Source organism: Abrus precatorius, unplaced genomic scaffold, assembly GCF_003935025.1.
Source record: "Abrus precatorius isolate BTA unplaced genomic scaffold, Abrus_2018 Scaffold7, whole genome shotgun sequence".
Classification (NCBI taxonomy): Eukaryota; Viridiplantae; Streptophyta; class Magnoliopsida; order Fabales; family Fabaceae; genus Abrus; species Abrus precatorius.
Genome location: NW_020874417.1, coordinates 29,043,790 through 29,067,576, shown reverse-complemented (window position 1 = coordinate 29,067,576; position 23,787 = coordinate 29,043,790). Strand labels below are relative to the sequence as shown.

At 29.0% G+C, this 23,787-nt stretch overlaps 1 protein-coding gene across 1 annotated transcript; it reads left to right on the top strand.

Moving 5' to 3' along the window:
• The first annotated feature begins 16,949 nt into the window (after window positions 1-16,949).
• Window positions 16,950-22,180, top strand: LOC113870918 (coatomer subunit alpha-2-like). The gene is made up of 3 exons (XM_027507465.1): window positions 16,950-17,349; window positions 17,421-17,915; window positions 18,495-22,180. Exons 1-3 carry the CDS (start codon window positions 17,142-17,144, stop codon window positions 21,446-21,448), a joined length of 3,657 nt encoding a protein of 1,218 aa, XP_027363266.1. The 5' UTR covers window positions 16,950-17,141; the 3' UTR covers window positions 21,449-22,180.
• Window positions 22,181-23,787: the final 1,607 nt, after the last annotated feature.

Here is a 23,787-nt window from a genome sequence, read left to right as displayed (position 1 = left end):
GAATAAATAACACGATTGGGGGATGGATGAGATACGTGGTGATGGTGAGACATGCTATACGTACCTTGTGATTTTGAAACAATAGCTAAGTTTTTGTCTTTTTATGAGAAATCTAATATGTGAGTCTCAACAAGGATGAAAATTATATTTATTAGACGCCATTTTTGAATATCATCTCTCCCAGTGGAATTCTATAATATTCCTTCGAAATTTGGCAGCTCAGTGTGGAGGATTTAATGAGAGAGGTGTGTTACTTTTTTCCCCTTTTTATTTGGGTAACAAGTGATTTGATCCATCTAAGCTACCAGCTCATCACCTAATAAATAAGAAATTGCTTGAATAACAAAAAGAAATCTTGAGATTTTGTTTTTATGATATTTCCTTCAAGATTCCCGTATGAATATAATATCATGTTAATCATTTTTTTTAAAGCTATTAACAATTTTCTCGATATGGCTAAAATATTTTATTTTATATAAATAAATAACGCTCTGATAATATTTCAACCTTTACTAAAATAATGATACCACGTTAGTAAATCATGCAAGGAAAAGCATTCCACTATTATTATCCAACTTATTGATTTACTATCCTTGTATTTGAAAAAAAAAAACTCAAAAAAATAATTTTTCGTTGAAATAAATTACAAATCAAGCCCAATAACACGTTCTTATCAATTTTTAGGAGCTTTTATTATTTTCAATTACATATTAAATTTTTAAAGCCAAACTTCATTAATATTTTATCTTCAAAACTAAAAACTCATCATACCCATTTTCTTTTCCTTTTTTAAGATGGTCACGGCATTCAGAATGACTCTTTTGCAATAAAGAATTTATTCTAAATCATGTTTGTAAAAAAAATTAACTTGATTCGTGTGTGTAATATATATTTTTTTTATTCTTGTAACACAGGCATATAGTCTTGTATGATTTTTTTAAGTCTTAATTTTTGTCATTTTAATTTTCTTTCTTAATTTAGTCTTTCAACTTAGTTTTTAGTTATAATGTGTTTCTTCCTGTTAAATTTGTTACCCCATTTAAGATATTTTCAGGAGAAATTTTTAAAATAAAAAATATTTTTAAAATTTAATAGTTATATAATGTTATAAAAGTTAATTAATTAAAATATTATATTTATAATATATTGTTTTGTTTTTTTTAATTATTAAAAAAAATTCTTCAAAACCTAAGTTCTAAACATATCCCTGTATAAGTATATTACTTAATATCTACGTGGAACCGATATCCTTTAGTGAACCTTAACTAAATTAAACATCTCAAAACATTATCATTTTGAGCAAACAAAATATCAATTAAACTATAACTTAAAATAAACATAAAAAAAAAATTAATAAGTTTGCATAAAGTAAAAATTTAAGGTGTATTCCACTCTATTATGTTCTTCTACATCGACACATCATCACAAAACCTCCACTAATGCTCTCTACAAGTCGTAATCCCCAAGTTCCAAATCTCCAAGTTGTATCAAGGACCACCCCTACAACATTGTCCTACAATCTTAAGTGGGGTAGTCGACAATTTAAATTAAAACATTATTCTACGAGTGAAAATTTTGATGCTTGAAACTGAATTTTTTTTATCATTGGGATTTTAGCTTTTTTGGATCTGAAGTTTAAAGCTTTCATTTTTGTTAAAATATAATGATCTATTTGAGAAATGGTTATTCTTTGTTATTAACATTAAAATGTACATGTGTACGAGAGTGTGTTTGTATAATATGAGAAAGAGGGAGGTGGAGAGAGAGATTTCTTTATATAAACACTTATAGTAATTGAGAAAAGAAACTGCTAAATTAAAAGCAGAATAGTGGTAAAGAATTAGAGATTTGCAATTAGTTTAAAATTTTAAATTTTTCTTGCTTTTGTGTATTTATAGAAAAAACAATTAAACTTAGGCATTTTACAAAAGATAATAGCTAAGTGGATTTTTTCCCGTTTAAAATTATATAGACGAGGAAAGATCGATTTATATTAGTTAATTTAAGTTAATTCAGAAAAATTACATCTTTGAATAAGATTTCATTGAATAATTACTTTTCAAAATTCTTTTTAATTTTTTTATAATATGAATCATATCTAAAAATATTTGTTATTTTAATCTTAATTTTAATACCGTATTGATTTATATTAACATTAATTTTTTGCTTCTGAAATTTATGAAAAAAAAAATATTTGCATTTCTCTTGCTATTCAAGTTTTATAAATATCGATACAAATAATCTAAATATTGTGCCTCTGTGTGAAATAGAAAAATTTTAAAACTTTTTTAATATCTAAAAAAAATATAGATCTTATATTATAAATATATACAATTTTAATATCTAACAATTTAAATATATAATTAATTTACATATATTTTTACTTTTAATAATATTTAGAATTATAGACCCATTAATTCATTTATCAATCTTATTATAAAATATGTTTTGAAACAAACTTTTAGATTAAATTTATAAACAAATTATGTCATACCTTAATAAAAGAATTATATTAAATAATATGCCACGAGGCTTAAAACTTTGTTTTTGATTAGAACAAGTCAAATACGTTAAAATTAAAACCTAATATAACTTAATTTATTTTCACTCTTACTTAACAAGCATAAAAAAGGACAGACATATCAAGGGGCATACAGGGAGGATGATATTAAAATAGGGTATCTTACCGTAATCAAGAAGAAAAAATTAAAATAATTGTTTCTATGATGAAATTACAAAATTATTATGAGTTTTATGGAATCACCTAACTAAACGGTGCGTATGTTCTTCTATTTTTAATGCCAACAAATGTGTGTAACGTTTTCTCCTTATAAATAATGTCATTCTTTAAATAAAGGTAATTATAAGTTCCATTTATGATTATAAGAGTAAAAAAAAAAAAAAAAACTTTGATCTGAAAGTCTACGTATGAAAAATCTCGAAGTTTGCTAAATATTCAATGTCACTCAATAACTCCTTTTCGGAGACAAACTTTTTGTACCTATATATACCTATATTATGGTGCATTACTGCGTTAGGATAAATTTTTAAAGAAAACACTTTTATAACATTTTTTAGAGCTACTTTTCTTTGGTTTATAAAAAAGAAACTTAAATTATTTTTTTAGTTTTAACTTTTTTACAGAAAAACAAAAATTATATAAAAATTAAAAGTATTTTAAAATCTTAAAAAAAAAAATCTCTCTGCTTTGCTTCAGTCAATGGACAACCCAATGGTAAAAGGAAATTAAAGAACAATTGTTATATATATATATATATATATATATATATATATATATATATATATATATATTCAGAGCATTAATGTATATATGGATATAGAAATGCCACATTCTTGTTCCAATTAAACGTGATGAGTATTCCTTCACAAAGCCAAATACATCCAGTAATTTTATGATGTTGAAATATATCCAGTAATTGATTACAGAAACACAGCATCTATTAAGTTTTCTTGCTAACATACATACATATATGTAATGCATTTGTATGTATGAGTCCGGAGGGTGAAATGATTAATCAATAATCCATGTGAATTTACAATTTTGTTGGGCACAGAAATAGGGCCATATGCATGTTCTTTGTCTGGCTGGGCATATATTTAATCAATTCCATAGCTTCAATTTTACGTTTCTTTGTCTTTACTCTTCCAAATGTCCTAAAAGGTGGGCGTGACCATAAAATAATGAGAAAAAGTATAGTCATCGTTGATGAACATGATGGAGTATAAATCTCCAAGCTAAGCTAAGAATGAACCAATAGTAAAAAGAAAGAGAACTTGATCTATAAGCCAGTGATTGTAGAGGTACACTTTATAAGTTGGATAAGGAATAAAGTGATGGTAAACAACAGTGGCTCATCAAGTTGAGGAATATACAAGCTAGGGAAGCAAAGAGAGATGTAATAATGTTATTATAAAACTAATAAAGCACAAGTTTCAATGAGGATTATCACCTTTCACAACTTAGTTAAGGAAAAGAATATATATGAGAGGGTTAGAAGCATAGGATGCGTCATTGTCACGAAAAGGATTCCAGGAATGCAGATCCACCGCCAGGTGGGGGCTACCCTCCAAGAGGATGTTCCTCTTCCTCGTGGAGAATACTTGATTTCCAATTGTGCTTGTGCAGTACTATATGCATCCCCACCCAATTATGCACACTCTCTTTATTTAATGTCACTTTAAGGTCTCTCATGTATAATGCATAATATATCTACAATTACCCGTTCATAACACCTATTGCATAACATATAAGTATTTTGGGCGTGTCATTTTAATAATTTGTTTGTCTACATTTGCTAATAACTTTTACTTTGCAAAATAACACAGTCCCTGTTTCTAATAAATTAATTCATCTATATTAGAATGATTCTTAATTTTATTATAAACACGCTTTTAAGATAAACATATTCATATATAAATCTCTAGCACGAGTTTTGTAAAACTAAAATAACTTGAAATAAAGTTTATGAACACATGCATACACAGTCTAGCAATCCCAAAAGACAAGAGTGAGGAGCACAAGTGTCTATTTAAAAAATTGTTGGGGAAGAAGAAAAAGGATTTATGATTGACTTGAGGACTAAAAAAACTTGACCATATATCTTAGAGTAGGGCATTATATGGAGAACAGAGAAGTGGTATAGAGGATTCTATAATAATAGGTTCGGTCTCTCAAGGCAAGAAGTCAAGAACCAACAACATTATCCCATCTGAACACCGACAGTTATTTCGTGGTTGTGAAGTGGATAATTGGATGTAGAGTCCAACTCCATATCATTCTGCGTTCTATATCTTTTTGACTTGATTGTATTTGTGGCAGAGAATGCTGAGGTAATATATATATATATATATATATATATATATATATATATATATATATATGTAGGATCCATAACTAAAAGGAGTCTATAGTTTTGTTCTTAGAGAATCTACTATTTAACATAAATTGAGATATATATGCATGCATTGCACGTACATATTTATTTAATAAATTTTTATTAAAATTACAATATTTACTCTTAAGTATATTAAAATTAGTAGTTTTATAAAAGTATTATTAAAAATAAAAAATATAAAAGTACAATTAATAAAAAAAAGTTCAATATGGTAATTTAAAATATGAAATATTTGTCTATTCTAAAATCTCAAATATTTTAGGGGCATTTGGTATATAGATTTTTTGTTCTAGTGAATTATGTTTCTCATAGGAATAATGTTTTATGAAAATTTAGATTCTTAATTTTAAATGAAAGTGCCTTTAAGTTATTTTGAATTATAATGTTTTTAAATATATATTTTTTGTAATTATGCTGCATAGTTTCTCGTATTAAGAGTTTATTTTTTTATTTAACTTTTGAATCTTGATTTTTTTATAATTTTTCTTAATTTAAATTTTTTAGTTTAGTAGTATTTAATATTATAAAATAATTATTTTTAACAGTGGAAATATTTAGTTTTTAAATTTATTAAATATAAATATACTTTAAAATTTTTATTTACAATTTATTTTAATTTAATAATATCCGTAAGTGAAACTTCTTATATTAATTATGACAAAATAACTCATGTTTATGAGTATTCATGTCCAAATTTTAATGTGGAAAAAATTAAATTAATCAAGTGATAGCAAGTTAGTTTCTTTTAACATGCATTTTTTTTTTAAAATTACATGGTACTTTTTAGAACCTTTCAGTGCTGTTTTCTGTTTATTATAAAATATTTTGCAATTTTTATGAATATTTACTAACTCTTTTTCTATTTGTCCTTATATAATAAATAAAACTAGTAAAATTTAAAAATTAAATTAATAAAGATTAAAATTGATAGTAATATTATGTTCTATAATATTAAATAAGAATAAATTTATTATGCGGTCATGAACTAGAAAATTGTAAATACCTACGTTGACCTCAATTCGATAGTAATTAAATTATAATGTTATATTTTTTGTTGCTCTTACAAGGTTATTGGTTTTTTCTTGTATACATTAGTTGAGTTTAAAAAGTATTTAATGTATAATTTATTTGAAAAATAAGAGGGGCAATGCAAGTCCCTAAGACCCTAACACAGATAGATGCAATATTAATGGTGGCTACTACCAATTTTTTTTAATCTTCGTTAGCCCCACGAGGAAGGGATAGATACCTCACATGCGTTAATTAGGAAAATTTCTCAGTTCAATCTAATGCAACTCATATACAAAATATTCATATTGGTTTATATATTTTGATTATACTAGATAAATAAAAGTATAATCCAAATATTGTTTCATGCATTCTCAAACTCAACCTGATCTAAACCACCTTGTTTCTCAAAATCTTCATATCTTTTTAGTATGTTAATTGCTTTTCCACATTTATAATAAAATATAAAAAAATTCGATAATCAGACCCAACCTAACACAATTCAAGTTTACTTGGGTGGATTCAAACTTAGTTAAAAAAAATTGATAGATTCTATAATAACCCAACTTAATTAAGTGTAACAGATTTAGATTTTATTTTTGGCTAAATTAAACCAGTGCTCACATTTAAGGTTAACTCTGACCATTATTTTTGGCTATTTTTATTTATTAGTTTAGTTTTTGAAATTATGATAATTAATTTTTATTTTTTTTCATCCCCCAGGTCAACCACATGATCACGTCCAAAAGAGCCTAGAACAAGAACATATTATTATCTAGGATTCGTCAGAAAAAAAATGCAGTCATAGTGCAAAATGTCGCTGTTTAACTACAAGAATCTCACTATTTTTTAAGTAACAAATATAACTTTGAAGTGAGAATATGGTGGAATGAGTGGCAATTGCTGAGTTGACAACTACACCACTAGCAATTATGTTATTGATCAGCGGATTCTACGTTGTTTATGAATGACAATAAGTCAATAATAGAACAACTGCTATAAATGGGAAGATCAAAATCAGATTAAAAAAATGAAAAATAAAAGATAACATTGATTCTGTTTGTGTGATTGTGCAACAACAGTGAATTAATTGGGAGGCACTGACAACTGTATGTGAGCTACTCCAAGAAACGTGATGATAAAGGCATTGATTAAAAGATTAGGATTATTACTTTGTGAGAAGATTGTGTTGGATCTCTTTATTGCCGAAAGACAAGGAAGGGTAAGACTGAGTAAAGGAAATGAAGTGGGTAAAGAGAAACAGAACACATGACATAGATAGTGTTAGTATTATAGTATATGTTGCAGCAACAAAGAAAAAGGGAAATCTTGGGAAAGTGTAAGAAAAGGTGTCTCTAAACTTGGCATGTACAGTAACACTTAAGCATGATTCCTTTTGCTTCTTCCTAGTCAGCCAACACTCAATCTTTAAAGAGGAAGAATTAGAATGCCCTTTCATTGGGAATGTCAATTCAGTAGCAGTCATCAGACATGCAATTCATTTCCCTTATATCACTTCCACCCTTACTAAAGCAAAGCTTTCTTTTATGTAGTTTCTTAGGTTATCATTTTGCATTATTCTTGCACCAGAACCAGGAGAGATAAGAATACATCTTTTAATATTTTTAATTATTAGATAAAATTTATTAAGATATATAATATTTTTCTTTTTACTTGTCACGATATTTTTCAATTATCAGGTGCAATATATCATATTTATAAATAATTAATTATAATATTTAGTATGGATTGTTAATTTTATAAACGTACAGTGTTTTCTTTTAACAACAGTTTGAATTTGCTATTAACAAAATGATAAAAATAACTATATATTCAATATTAGTTTACTAATCCTGTGATTTGTCTAATTTATTGCAATAGATTTTCTTTCACCTATTTGTAGGTTATCGCTTGTAACCTTTTTTATATTTTTTTAATTGTTTAAAAAAATAAGTCAAAAGGTGTAATAATTAATTTTACGAATTACGAGTGGTTTTATTAGACTTTTAAAGTTAAGATTTGTGTTTTAATTAATTTATTATAAAGTAAGAATTTATTTAAATATTTTAATTATAAATTTTAGAAAGTAAATAATATGTAAATTTAAATATGTACGAGATATTAATAAATTATCGTAAAAAGTAAAAAGTCATAATTATACACGTGAGATTTAGTGTGCTTAAATAACAAATCAATTAATCAGTTTGTTTCACAATATATAATACTTTTTTTTTTTTGTCAGGATAATATATAGTATTTAAAATATTCAGTTATGCCGGTTTCGCTGACTTTACTTAAATTGTAAGCCCATATCAGCCCAAAAGTGGTTTTAGGCTTAGACATTCTGCTCGATCTCTTCGTTGCCTTCAGATCTATTTATTTTTCGGTCTAGGATCTACTTTCAAAAAAAAGCCCATAAAGGTCCAATTTCCAAAGACTAAACCCATTCATATCTTTGACAAAAATAAAACCATTCGTATCCAGAACAGAACGACGAAAAAAATTTAACCCATTGGTTTCGACCTTTTTTTTTGTGTTTTTTTTTCGGGAATTGAATGCAAACAAAATTTGATGGGAACCCTAGACGCTAAAAAAAAATGTCCATTAATCTAATTTTGTTGTTAAATCAATTAATATACACTACGTTACTAATTCAATAAATCAGATGAGATCTATAAGAGAAATTATATGATCACACTTTTTTAGTATAATTTACATTATTGATTTATTTTCTAAACAAGACAAAATATTTAATCATAATATTTTTAAAATTATTTAAAATAAAAAAAAGTATCCATTCACAAAGAATGTGTCATTAACATTCTTCTCTCTTTTTAATTTTGTTAGAATATTAAAATGTTAGATTTACCTCTGAGAAGTCCAAAATCATGATTTGAACAAAAACTTTTAGCATGCTAAGGCTTAGTAGAAGAAGAAAATTAAGGTTTAATTGAGCATATGTCAAAAATAACTTTTTCTCTTCAAATTTTAAAAAATTTAGATGAAAGAAATTCCTAAAATTTCTTTTAAAAAACATAAATTTTTTTAAATTTGTATAAAAAAAATTTATTTATTTTTTATATTAATTTTTTTTCTAAAAAAAGAGTCTAGTGAAAAAATGAAACAAAAAAAAAAACTTATTATCACTGCAATAGCCACACAAATAGCAGTAAAAAGGTCTTCTCAATCACTCCAATTTTCATCTGCTTCCACCAAAACATAAAAGTGGCCACACGCAGGAAAAGGCGAAGAATGAAAAACTGGTGTCATGGTATTGAGTTTTTTTTTTTGGATTATAGATATTGTAATTTCTGTTATGAATTATTATATGAGGGAATGTCCATATTTATAACTCCTCTTTATTCTTTGTAACTTACGATTTTATAACTGTTTCATTTAATTACCATTCAAAGATATGCGATTCTTCAGTTATAGATTTAAGCCTATAAATAAGTGTTGCATTTGTATTGAGGGTATGTGTGAAATGAAAATGAGATTTTTTCTTCCTCTCTATGTTGTTCTTTCTATTTTTTCTTACAATTTTACGTTCATTTTATAACACGTTATCAGTATAAGGCTCTAATACACACTTTACAAGGAAAGAACATTATTAAATAAAGGTACGATATTATTCTATTTTATTTTTCTTACAAAAATATATCATGATTTATTTATTTTAATTATTATATTTATAAATTTGTATTCATAAAAACATTTACCAGTATTTTCATTTAACTAAATTTGTGTGGAGAAAAGGTTTCCAATGATGATATGTTAGAATAAACATTCCTGACTTTTCACGCATGTGCTCCTGTAACAGCAATATTGTGAAAGATGATTAAAAAATATTATGAATTACTTTCTTGTTTCCTTATAGCCGAAAAAATAATGAGGTTTCGATGAAAAGTTATAAATCTCGTCTAACTGACATTGCTATATTCTCAAAAGTTAATGTAACAACTCGTGACTATTATAACTATGCAAAAATTTACTGTCATGGTTATGGTTATGGACATGGTCGATGTTATAATCAGAAATATACATTTTTACACTAAAAGTAAAAAAATGATGAGAAAATTGAAAAGGGTAAAAGTACACAAAGTAGTGAAAATATGAAAAATATATGCTATCGTTGTGGAAACAAAGGTCATTGGCAATGTATTTATAGCACACCAATATCTTATCTATCTTTATCAAAAATCACTTAAAAAAAAAAGATAGAGACAAATTTTATTTGTGCAGATGATAATAATTTTATTTATGATAATATAGACGTTACTCAATTAGATGTTGGTAATCGTTTTGTTAATCAACATAAAATTTTTTTGACTATCCCATTAGTAATATCATTGGTGATAGAAGTATTCAAAATAAGTTTATTATTATTTTTATTATTATTGAGTTATTATATTTTTTTTCTTATATGTTAATTTATGTTTAATGTATTTTTTTCTCTAAACAAAAAAAATAGTAATGATTAAAAAATTGTCATATATTATAGTTATATTTTTCACTGATATAGTTTTTTTAAAATTAAATTTTAATATAGTTAGTGTAAATAAATAATAAAAAAAATCACCATTTTTTTACTATCTAGCTTTTTATTATTTATTTTTGTAACGAAGAATGAATGTTTTTATGGACGACACCAATAACGAAGACATATATCTTATTAATAGTGCAACAACTCACACAATTCTCAAAAATAAAAAAATATTTTTCTCATTTAGTCGTGCAACAAGCTAATATGAGTACTATATCGAGTAGTATAAAGATTATTGAAGGCTCTGATAGAACTAATATATTATTGCCTGGTAGAACAAAATTACATATTGATAGTGTATTATACTCTACTAAGTCTTATAGAAACTTATTAAGTTTCAAAGATATCTGTAAAAATAGATACCATATCGAAACAACAAATGAAGGAAAAGAAGAATACATGTATATCACAAAAATTATCTAAAATAATAAATATGTATTAGAAAAATTACTTTTTTTTTCTTCTAGTTTATATTACAAATATAATTGAAACACACATTATTATAAACCAGAAGTTTAAAAATCATGATAATTTTTTTATTTGTAATGAACGGTTAGGCCATCTTGGATGAATCATGATGCGAAAAATAATTGAAAATTCATGTGAACATTCATTGAAGACACACCAGATCCTTCAATCTAATAATTTCTCGTGTGTTGCTTATTCCTAAAGAAAATTGATTAGTTGACTATCACCAACTAAAATTAGAAATAAATATATCATATTTTTGGAACGTATACAAGGTGATATTTATGGACCAATACACCTATCATGTGGACCATTTAGATATTTTATAGTTTTGATTGATGCATCAATGAGATGGTCACATATTTGTTTGTTGTCAACTCACAACCAGGTGTTTGCGAGATTACTTGTACAAATAATTCATTTAAGAACTCATTTTCCTGATTATACAATTAAGAAAATACGTCTTGATAATGTTGGTGAATTTACATCTTGAGCTTTTAATGATTATTATATGTCTATTGGAATTGATATTGAGCATCCTGTAGCGCCTGTACATACTCAAAATGGACTTCCTAAATCATTGATCAAGCATTTAAATTAATTGCAAGACCATTACTAATGAGATCAAAACTTCCAATTTATACTTGAGGACATGCAATCTTGCATGCTGCAACACTTGTTTGCATTAAACCAACAAGCTATCATACATTATCCTCTTTGCAATTAGTTTCTAGTCACCAAACAAATATTTCTCATCTTAGAATTTATAAATGTGCAATGTATGTACCTTGAGCCAATGGCAGGGGATTTACTCCCTTCTCGATTTGTTGATTGTCATTTTGATGAATCACTTTTTCCTACTTTAAGGGGAGGAAATAAGCATTTGCAAAAGAAGATAAGTTAGAATGAATTATCTTTATCTCATCTTGATCCTCCAACAGAACAGTGTGAATTAGAAGTTTAAAAGGTAATTCATTTGCAAGGTTTAGCCAATCAACTACCAAATGTGTTTACGAATCCAAAACAGTGACTAAATCATATGTGTTAGCTGCTGATAATAAAAAAAATGTTCCAATTGGACAATCTAAAGTTGTAAATCAATCTAAATCACATATGAAGCATGGAAGACCTTTTGATTCCAAAGATAAAAATCCTAAAAAAAAAGGAACTAAGAATCAAGACAACCAAAATAAGGATGTAAAGACTCCAGTAAAGTCGTTAGACATAATCAATATTTTAGTTCCAAAATAAACCCAGGTATCTGAAAATGATGAAAATAAAGAGATCTTAATAAATTATGTCGTGAATAGAATACGATGAAACCGAAATAAAGTTAATGTTGATGATATTTTTTAATTTAATATAGCATTGGATGTGATAACTGATATAAAGGATCATGAACCAAAATCAGTTAACGAGTATAGACATAGAAGTGACTGAAGAAAATGAAAAGATGTAATTGAGGCATAATTAAAATCGCTTACACAACATCGTTTTTGGACCTATTATTCGTACACCTGAAGATGTAAAGCCAGTTGGATATAAATGGGTTTTTGTATGAAAATAAAATGAAAAAGGTAAATTTGTGAGGTATAAAGCACGACTTGTTGTCCAAGATTTTTTGCAAAGACCTGGTATTGATTTTGAACAAATATATTCACTTGTAGTGGATGCAAATAATATTTTGATACTTAGTCAGTTAAGCAGTAAATGAAGAACTTGATTTGCGATTAATGGATGTTGTTACAGCCTATTTGTATGGCTCACTTGATAATGATATTTATATGAAACTCTCTAAAGGTTTTAATTTGTCAGATGCATACAATTCAAATTCTAGAGAAAGTTATTCAATCAAGTTGAATAAATCACTTTATGGATTGAAACAATCTGGATGCATGTGGTATAATCGCTTTAGCGAATAATTGTTGAAGGAAGGATGTAAAAATGACCATATTTGTCCATGCATTTTTATAAAAATATCTTATAATGAATTTGTAATAATTGTTATTTATGTTGATGATTTAAACATCATTGGAACTCCTGAAGAGATTTCAAAAATAGTAAATTCCTTAAAGAAAGAATTTGAAATGAAAGACCTTAAAAGGACAAAGTTTTGTCTTGGATTATAACTTGAATATATAAAGGATGGAATTTTTATGCATCAAGAAACTTATACCACAAAAGTATTAAAATGGTTTTATATGGATAAATCACATCTATTATGTACTTCAATGGTTGTAAAGTCATTAGATGTAAACAAAGATAATTTCTTGCAACGGAAGAAGGATGAAGAACTATTAGGTCCTAAAGTACCTTATCTTAGTGCAATTGGGGCACTAATGTACCTTGCTTGTCATACATGACTTGATATATCATTTGTTGTTAACTTATTAACAAGGTATATTTATTGACCTACAAGAAGGCATTGGAATGGAGTTAAACATATATTTCATTACCTTAAAAGTACAAAGGATATGGATTTATTTTACTTAAATAAATCTAAATCTGAGTTAATTGGTTATGCAAACACAGGTTTTTGGTTTGACCCACATAACAGTAGATCACAAACAAGTTATTTGTTTACATGTGGTGGTACAGACATTTCATGGCAATCTATGAAACAAACTATAACAGCTACATCATCCAATCATGTAGAAATTTTAACATTTTATGAGACAAGTTGAGAATGTGTCTAGTTGAGATCTATGATTAAACATGTGCAAAAAACTTGTGGCTTATCTTCAGAAAAAATGACTCTAACAATTATCTATGAAGATAATATTGTATGTATTACTCAATTGAAATAAGGGTATATTAAAGGAGATAGAACAAAGCATATTTTTTCAAAAAAAATTTTACCCAAGATCTTCAAGAGAATGGTGATATAAATATTCAGCAAGTTCGTTCATGTAAGAATTTAGCAGATATTTTCACAAAGTTACTTCCAAGTTAAACAACTAGTTCACAAGATTGGACGTCTTCATCTTAGAAATGATTGTCCACATAAGGAGGAGAATTGAATATGCTCTACACTCTTTTTTTCCTTAGCTATGATTTTTTCCCATTGAGTTTTCCTGGCAAAGTTTTTAATGAAACAATATGTAATAGCGTATTAAATAATAATATGTTTTTCTTTTCACTAAGTTTTTGTCTCGTTGGGTTTTTTCTAGTTAGATGTTATAAAACATATCCTCAAATAATGAACATTCAAGGGGGAATGTTATGAATTATTATATGAGTGAATGTTCATATTTATAACTATTTCTTATTCTTTGTAACTTATAATTTTGTAACCGTTTCATTTAATTCTCACTCAAAGATATGCGATTCTTCGGTTATAGATTTATGCTTATAAATAAGTGTCTCATTTGTATTGAGGGTATGTGTGAAATGAAATTGAAATTTTCTCTTTCTCTCTATCTTTCCTTATAAGTTGACATTCATTTTATAATAATTTCTTATTTACTTATTCAAGCAAGTAAGAGAAATTAAGAGAAGAAGATGATGGCATTAGATCTCGCAAGGCCCACACCAGTCAGTGTGTAATTAGTCTTTTACTTTTGGACCTTTGCCCGTGTTTCACAAAATCACAAAATTACTTTGTAAATATTGTGTCAAATGCTTTGTGAGTGAATATTTTTTCATTCTTATTTGATGAAATTTTATCTAAATTATTAATTAGATTTATAAAAAAATGATAAATTGTATTTAAACAACAACAATAATATAATAGATGATAAAAGAAACAATGAATATATATTTATGGGGTGACATGGAGATGATATAGCATTTATATCTCATAATATACTATGATAAATAGGAATTATTGTAAGTGAGATGAATTTGGGTGAATATTGACAATCTAAAATATAAATTGTAATAATAATAAATATTTGATAATAAAATATCACAATTTTATTCATAATTATAATGTGTGTATTTGGTGTGTAATTGAAATAAAAAAAATAATGTGATTTTATATTATATCGATATAAATTATTTAACATTGTTAACTAATTAAAATATAATACAGTTTTTTAAATAATTACAAAATTATTATTTTTTGTTGATATAATAATATATAACTAAATGAAAATGTAGAAATATACACATTATTAATATATTTTAATTAAATATATAACTCGTTAGTTTAAAATATTTAAAAAACAATTAACAATATTATTTTTTAAAAATATTATTAACTCTATTTATAAAAAAATAATTGTAAACAAAATTTTGTCCTAATTATAAGAAAGAAAAATTTATTTTCAAATGTATTAATTATTAAAAAATTATACTTTTAATTTATTATGAATTTATATTAACTAAGATCTCACCTGTTTTCTACACAAGTCACTTGCTTAATCATTTAATCATATGATGAAGATTTTTAGAACAACATTGATATTTATAATGTTCAACTGTTTTTATTAGTTTAGATGAATTATTTATTTGTTTTCTAAAATAGTATTAAAGGTAGGATGATAAATAAAAATGATTTTAGCAGTTCATGTATAATGCGAGAATTAAATCTAAGTACCATGTTATAATTTTAGTGCAGGTTTATAAAAAAATAGAAAAAAAAAAGTAAAATTTAAATTCAAGTGACTTGTTAATTTAAATATTTGTTCATGATTTATATTTCTAAATTCTTATTTATATATTGTTTACTTGTTATAAACTCAAAGCATGTAAAACATTAAAAATAAAAAATTAATGTATATTTACCAGTTATCTAAAATTAAAATATTTGATAACTTTAATTTATTTTAAATTAAGGTTAAATTAAATTTTTAGTTTCAAAATTGTTTGACAATATTTAAATAATTTTGATATTTTAATATTTATAATTAGGTTTTTCAATTTTTTTTTAAGTTAGAATCTTAGATAAGGTTTTGTAAATACATAAATTTTATTAATTTTGTATAAATAGTTTAAGAATTTGTTACATAGTTAAATTAAACATGTCTACTTAATATTAAAAATTTAATAAATCATTAAATTTCTTTATAAATAGACATGTTTTTACAAAGATTTTATATCTAAATAATTATAAAAAAATTCAATATTTTAAATATTTATAATAAAATTATATATTTATATTTATTATTTTAAATAATATATTTAATTTAAATAAATAAATTATTAAATATTCAATAAACATAAATACTAGTTAACGTTTCAACTGTAATAAAAAAATTATATTATATTTTTTATATAAAATTATTTATTATATTATTATAAATTTTATGAATCTTAAATAAAATATTATATTAGATTTAATAAACTTTTTTTATAACTTAATTTATTAATCAAATATTTTAAAAGTCTAAATCAATAAGTTAAAATTTAAAAAATTAAATTATAAATTTATGTTAAACAACTCGACTTATTTCTATTTTTAAATATACTTGATAAAATTTTAAATTTAAAAATAATTTCATAAATTAAAAAGTTAAATTATAAACTTCAAAATAAGTATAGTTATATAATTTTTTATATTTAAATATATTTTTTATTTTATAAATAATTTTATATAAATAATTGTTTACAAAAAAAACTATGTTGTGTACTAAACTTATAGAAGTTTTTAAATTTAATTCTCTTTCTATACATGTTAATAAATAATAAATATAGCAAGCGACTTAGTATATTATTCACTACATTCAGATATGTAATTTGGGTCAAATTCAGATAATATAAAAATTGAATTTAAATAATTATATTATTTAATAATTTTTATATAAATTGATTCATGGTTTATTTTTATTAAACATTATAAATTTAAATTGATAAGTTTTTTATTAAATATATATTAAATTACGAAACAAGAATATTAATTATAATTTTGACAAAGAAGTTTTAGTTTTTTTTCCTTGATTAAAGACAGCGATTAACATTTATTTATTGTTTTTCAATATAAAGACAAATTAATTTGAACTGAAATTGTAAAAAAAGAAAATTATACTTTGCGAAAAGAAAATATTATTAACATGAGAAATATATAAGATGAGAGGAATGAAGACGCACAGTACTAACGCCAACGGGGATATGCTTGACAAGAGTGCGACGAGGGATCGCAGATCTGAATCTCATCTCCACAAAACCCTCTTTCTTCTTCTTCTTCTTCTTCTCTGATCTCCATTCCCCCCTTAATCCCAACCCTAACCCTAACCCTATCCCCATCCTCTTCATAACACAGCACCATGTTGACCAAGTTCGAGACGAAGAGTAACCGAGTGAAGGGCCTCAGTTTCCACCCCAAGCGCCCATGGATCCTCGCCAGTCTCCACAGCGGCGTCATCCAACTTTGGGATTACCGCATGGGAACCCTCATCGACAAGTTCGACGAACACGACGGCCCCGTCCGCGGCGTCCATTTCCACCACTCTCAGCCTCTCTTCGTCTCCGGCGGTAACTCCTCTTCCATCTTTCTCCCTTTTACTAGATCTGAAACTTCCTAACCATTATTATTCACTTCTCAGGTGATGATTACAAGATCAAGGTTTGGAACTACAAGTTGCACCGCTGCTTGTTCACTCTTCTTGGACACCTCGATTATATTCGCACCGTGCAGTTTCATCACGAAAACCCTTGGATTGTGAGTGCTAGCGACGACCAAACGATTCGCATATGGAACTGGCAATCGCGTACCTGCATTTCCGTTTTAACTGGCCATAATCATTATGTTATGTGTGCTTTGTTCCATCCTAAAGAGGATCTCGTCGTTTCGGCGTCGCTGGATCAGACGGTGCGTGTTTGGGATATTAGTTCTCTCAAGAGGAAGACTGCGTCTCCCGCTGATGACATTCTGCGGCTGAGTCAGATGAACACTGATCTTTTTGGTGGCGTTGACGCGGTTGTGAAGTATGTTTTGGAAGGTCATGATCGTGGTGTTAATTGGGCTTCATTTCATCCCAATTTGCCGCTCATTGTGTCTGCAGCCGACGATCGCCAAGTGAAACTTTGGAGAATGAATGGTAAAATTTGACTGACTTAATTGCGTGTTTTAGAATATGCTGAGGTGCCTGGATTTTCGTATAGGATTGATGATGTTGTGTTGATTAATTGTGTGGATGAACTTACCTTTGTAGTGTGTTTGGGTGAGTGAGTGATTGTGAGCTTATTTTACGAAATCGGTTTTGGTTAAAATTGAGTTTGAAGTGAAGTGATTTATTTTTGGATATTTTTCTCAGAAGTAAGTTTGTTGTGAAGCCTTCTTTATAATTCTCACCTAATGCAAAATCTTCGATTTTTGCTTCTATTTTGATGTGTTTTTAGAAGCTAACTAGATTTTGGCTGAAAATAAACAGATGCCATTTTTTATTTTCTGGCAAAATCACATTCGTCATCCACTGACCCCTGTTTGGAGTTCTGCACTGCATAATTAAACACATCACCAGTTTTTGGGGTGAATGAAAACTGAAAACAAGTCTTATGTATACCCAGTTTTTGGATGCATTAAATCATGTTGGATGTGGTGAAGATTAAACTTGTAGTGTTTGAAGTGGTATTGTTTACTTTATGCTGTAATGAAATGTGTCTATCTTTATTTTCAGACACAAAGGCATGGGAAGTGGACACCTTGAGAGGGCACATGAATAATGTTTCATGTGTTATGTTTCATGCTAAACAGGATATCATTGTGTCAAATTCTGAAGATAAAAGTATTCGCATATGGGATGCAACAAAGAGAACTGGAGTTCAAACATTCCGCCGAGAGCATGACAGGTTTTGGATTCTTGCGGCACATCCTGAAATGAATCTCTTGGCAGCTGGTCATGACAGTGGCATGATTGTTTTTAAGCTGGAGAGAGAAAGGCCTGCTTTTGTGGTTAGTGGGCATTCGATGTTCTACACAAAAGATCGGTTCTTGTGTTTCTATGAATTCTCAACACAAAGAGAAGCTCAAGTACTACCATTTCGACGGCCGGGCTCTTTAAGCTTGAATCAAAGCCCAAAGACACTTTCCTATAGCCCAAGTGAAAATGCTTTTCTTCTATGTTCAGATGTAGATGGTGGATCCTATGAGTTGTATTGCATATCAAAGGATAGTTATGGCAGGGGTGATTCACAAGATGCAAAAAGAGGTCATGGAGCAGCAGCAGTCTTTGTGGCTCGCAATCGGTTTGCTGTGCTTGAGAAGAGCAGCAATCAAGTCCTTATAAAAAATTTGAAGAATGAGACTGTAAAAAAGAGTGCCCTTCCAATTGCCACTGATGCTGTATTCTATGCAGGAACAGGCAACTTGCTATGTAGGTCCGAGGATCGGGTTGTAATATTTGATCTTCAGCAGAGGATTGTTCTTGGTGATCTCCAGACCCCTTTTATTAAATATGTTGTCTGGTCTGATGACATGGAACATGTTGCTTTGCTCAGCAAACATGCCATTATAATTGCTAGCAAGAAACTTGTGCACCAATGCACTCTCCATGAGACAATCCGTGTGAAAAGTGGAGCCTGGGATGAAAATGGTGTTTTCATTTATACAACACTAAATCACATCAAATACTGTCTTCCCAATGGAGATAATGGGATAATAAAAACATTGGACATTCCAATTTATATCACAAAGGTTTCTGGAAACACAATCTTCTGCCTGGATCGGGATGGAAAGAACAGAGCAATAATTATTGATGCCACTGAATATATTTTTAAGCTTTCCCTCTTGAAGAAAAGATATGACCATGTTATGAACATGATACGGAACTCACAGCTTTGTGGGCAGGCTATGATTGCTTATCTACAGCAGAAGGGCTTTCCTGAGGTTGCCCTGCATTTTGTGAAAGATGAGAAAATTCGGTTCAATTTGGCTTTAGAGAGTGGGAACATTCAAATTGCAGTTGCATCAGCTACAGCGATTGATGAGAAAGATCACTGGTATCGTTTGGGGGTTGAGGCTCTTCGCCAAGGCAATGCTGGTATAGTCGAGTATGCATACCAGAGGACAAAAAATTTTGAGAGATTGTCTTTCCTTTATCTTGTCACTGGTAACTTGGAGAAACTATCAAAGATGTTAAAAATTGCTGAAGTGAAGAATGATGTGATGGGACAGTTTCACAATGCCTTGTATATTGGTGATGTACAAGAACGTGTTAAGATCTTAGAGAATGTGGGCCATTTGCCTCTTGCTTACATAACGGCATCAGTCCATGGGCTACATGATGTTGCAGAGCGGCTTGCAGCTGAACTGGGAGATAATGTTCCTTCTTTGCCTGCTGGAAAAGTACCATCTCTCATGATGCCTCCATCACCTGTCATGTGTGGAAGTGATTGGCCTCTTCTCAGGGTCATGCGAGGCATGTTTGATGGTGTGCTCGACAATACAGGTCGGGGAGTTGCTGATGAAGAAGAGTATGAGGCTGCTGATGGGGATTGGGGTGAGGAGCTTGACATGGTTGATGTAGATGGCTTACAAAATGGAGATGTTACTGCAATTTTGGAGGATGGAGAAGTGGCTGAAGAAAATGATGAAGAGGGTGGATGGGAAATGGAGGATTTAGGGCTAGGCCCTGAAGCTGACACCCCAAAAGCTTCTGTCAGTGCACAATCTTCAGTTTTTGTGACCCCAACTCCTGGCATGCCAGTAAGCCATATATGGATTCAGAAATCATCTCTTGCAGCAGATCATGCAGCTGCTGGAAATTTTGATACTGCAATGAGGTTACTGAACCGGCAACTCGGTATAAGAAACTTTGCCCCATTAAGATCCCTGTTTCTTGATCTTCATACTGGCAGTCATTCCTATCTGCGCGCATTTTCTTCTGCTCCAGTCATATCACTTGCAGTTGAAAGAGGTTGGACTGAGTCATCTAGTGCAAATGTAAGGGGCCCACCTGCACTTCCTTTCAAATTGTCTCAATTGGATGAAAAGCTTAGAGCTGGTTATAGGTTAACTACTGCCGGGAAATTCACTGAGGCTCTTCGGACATTTGTTAATATTCTTCACACAATTCCTTTGATTGTCGTTGAGTCAAGGAGGGAAGTGGATGATGTGAAGGAACTGATTATCATAGTCAAGGAGTATGTTTTGGGACTGCAGATGGAGCTGAAAAGGAGGGAAATTAAGGACAATCCAGCACGGCAGCAGGAGCTTGCAGCTTATTTCACTCACTGCAACCTTCAGGCACCCCACTTGAGGTTAGCTTTGCAGAATGCGATGACTGTCTCTTTCAAGGCAAAGAACCTTGCAACTGCTGCTAACTTTGCCAGAAGGCTTCTTGAGACGAATCCTACCCTTGAAAACCAAGCTAAGGCAGCAAGACAAGTGGTAGCAGCTGCTGAAAGAAATATGACTGATGCTACAGAGTTGAACTATGATTTCCGGAACCCATTTGTAATCTGTGGTGCAACTTATGTCCCAATCTATCGAGGCCAGAAGGATGTCTCTTGCCCATATTGTACTTCTCGTTTTGTGCCAAGCCAGGAGGGGCAACTATGTAGTGTTTGTGATCTTGCTGTGATAGGAGCAGATGCTTCTGGACTGCTCTGTTCACCTTCCCAGATACGCTGATTGAGCTTATTCACCAGGTGTAATGTTCTTAAATTTTGTTTCGGGTCAGTTTTCAGCACTAGATAAATCCTTATTGATTAGTTATGTTCTCGGTACTGTGGTAGAAGCAAGAATAGTCATGAGGAATTACTTTTTGCCCTTTTGCTTACCCTTTTGTTTAGTTGAAAATGATTTTCAATGTAATAATTCCATTTCGTATGCGAGGGGTGTTAGTTTTTCATACACAAGAAAGTGAAAGGTTGTACTTCGATCAAATGATGGCTACAGGCTGTGCAAAATCTATAATTGCGCAGTTATTTGTCAAAGTACATATTATGTCTGTGTTTAGTCGGGTTCAGTCCCTTGGTTACAAAATGATGTTTCTTTGTAGTTAAGCGACACTTAATACTTTATTTGATTCAGTCGATGTTACTTACTTACCGGTTGACTACATTATAGGTGCACTCAATGAACCTCGAGAATCGTTATCGTAAGAGTTCTTAAAATTTAGCATGTGATGATAGCATGTGGAATGCCACATGCTGTCATCACCTTTTTCTAGATCGAGTGAGTCACGTGGGGCTTTGAGTGGTTATAGTATTTCTCAATCTTGCATTGTTAGTCCGTCGGTAGATACCAAATAGGCAGAGTTGTACCAGTAATAAATAACTCAATTCTAAACAGTATAACATACCATCTGTGATTTCGTACCAAATAACAGCTATCAATAAAGCGCAACTCATTTTTTGTTGTCAACACAATCCAACTCATTAATTCTTTCCAAGTACGAGTTTGGAAACCTAAAATTTTGTGTTCTGCTCGAGACTATATTGATTTTGTAAATCTTAACTTTCTAAGCTAGTTTTTTGTTTGTCCATGAATAAATTAGCTGGCTGTTTAAAAATGTTAAATTAAAATATTTAAAATAATTGATTATGTAGTAATATAAACACTTATACAAATGCTAAATGTATTTATCGATTGAAATTCACAATGCTTATATTTGATTTTAATTTTTTCGATCTTGAGAAGTTAAGAATTTAATTGTTTATTACTTAATTTTATTTTATTTGTATTTTGGAATTATGTATACTAGATAATGTGTGTTAAAAGACTAGTTCAACTGATTTTATTTACAAGTGATAAATATTGAGTTTTTGACATGCTAAAGACAATTTGAGTTATCGACGGCAAATTCGATTGATGAAATCATACTTCTAAACATACTCAACTTTAAACAGTTAATTATAAGAACTGTTGAATACATTTTCATCAATAATATATTTGCACATATGTTACGTTATAGATCAAGTACTAACATAAATTTGATCTTGCTATTCCAGTAATCTTCCCGTACACAACCATGATAAAGAAATAGAGCCGGCCATAGATTTGACTTGAGGATCTCAAAACCAATATTAGATTTCTTTTACGTTCTTCAGTAACACGAGAACTACGATGAGAAAAAGTTACAAATTTCAGTCAGTCAACATAAATGCTTTTAGGAGTTCTGCTCGACTAATCAATCACAATACAAGAAACTAATGGAGAAAAGTACGTATAACAAATTTTAAAAGAAAGATTTGACAGAATATCTACAAGACAAAAGCATCCAGTTTCAATGACCTATCAATCAGTAGCACGTTTATTTTTGTCCAAGGTCTCCCTTACTTTGTTTCACCACAATGACTTAGAAACTGAATGAAAAGTAATCCAATTATTAGAATATCAGTTTTCAGAAGCTGAAACTCACGTGAGATTGTTTGTGCATCTTCAGGGAGGGGCACGTGACCTCACTAAAGAGTAATGTAATGACAACCAGAACTGAACCTCTTAGCTTCCTACTAAACTGAATAGTACTAAGGAAACGACAGAAAATATTTTTCTAAATAAAAATAATCAGCCTCAACTTATTCCACACTGAGAATATAGTGAGCAAAGCTAGTTTACCTGAGATATCGAATCAGTCAACACATCCTGGTCTTTGTGTACCCCTGACTTAAAATACCAAACTGAACTAATCGTAACTGTGAAAAGAAATGCTACTAATATACTACCTTAACATTCTACTCTATAAATGGTATGTGTTCTAAAACGTCAATTTAGTTGTCTCATAAATAGCCGCTTTTTAATGCGGGTATCGACTTCTTAAAAAATGGGCCAATAATAATTAATGTGTTACTTACTAGCATTTCTCTTGGTAAGAAATAGCACATGTAGCATTAGCCTCCTCAGTTGATATGTAAACTCAAAACAGAGCCACACGTTCCAGAAACATAAACAATCAGATAAGATCAGTCACAATATTATCATGGGCTTATAACAGTGTCAAAATTAGGTAGCACAGGTGCATTTGTGCC

Bases quoted from the DNA above. Each gene is read 5' to 3' on its own strand.
- LOC113870918 (XM_027507465.1), top strand. From the start codon at position 17,142: ATGTTGACCAAGTTCGAGACGAAGAGTAACCGAGTGAAGGGCCTCAGT. The intron at 17,350-17,420 runs GTAACTCCTCTT...TTCACTTCTCAG, and splicing joins GCCTCTCTTCGTCTCCGGCG to GTGATGATTACAAGATCAAG. The intron at 17,916-18,494 runs GTAAAATTTGAC...CTTTATTTTCAG, and splicing joins GAAACTTTGGAGAATGAATG to ACACAAAGGCATGGGAAGTG.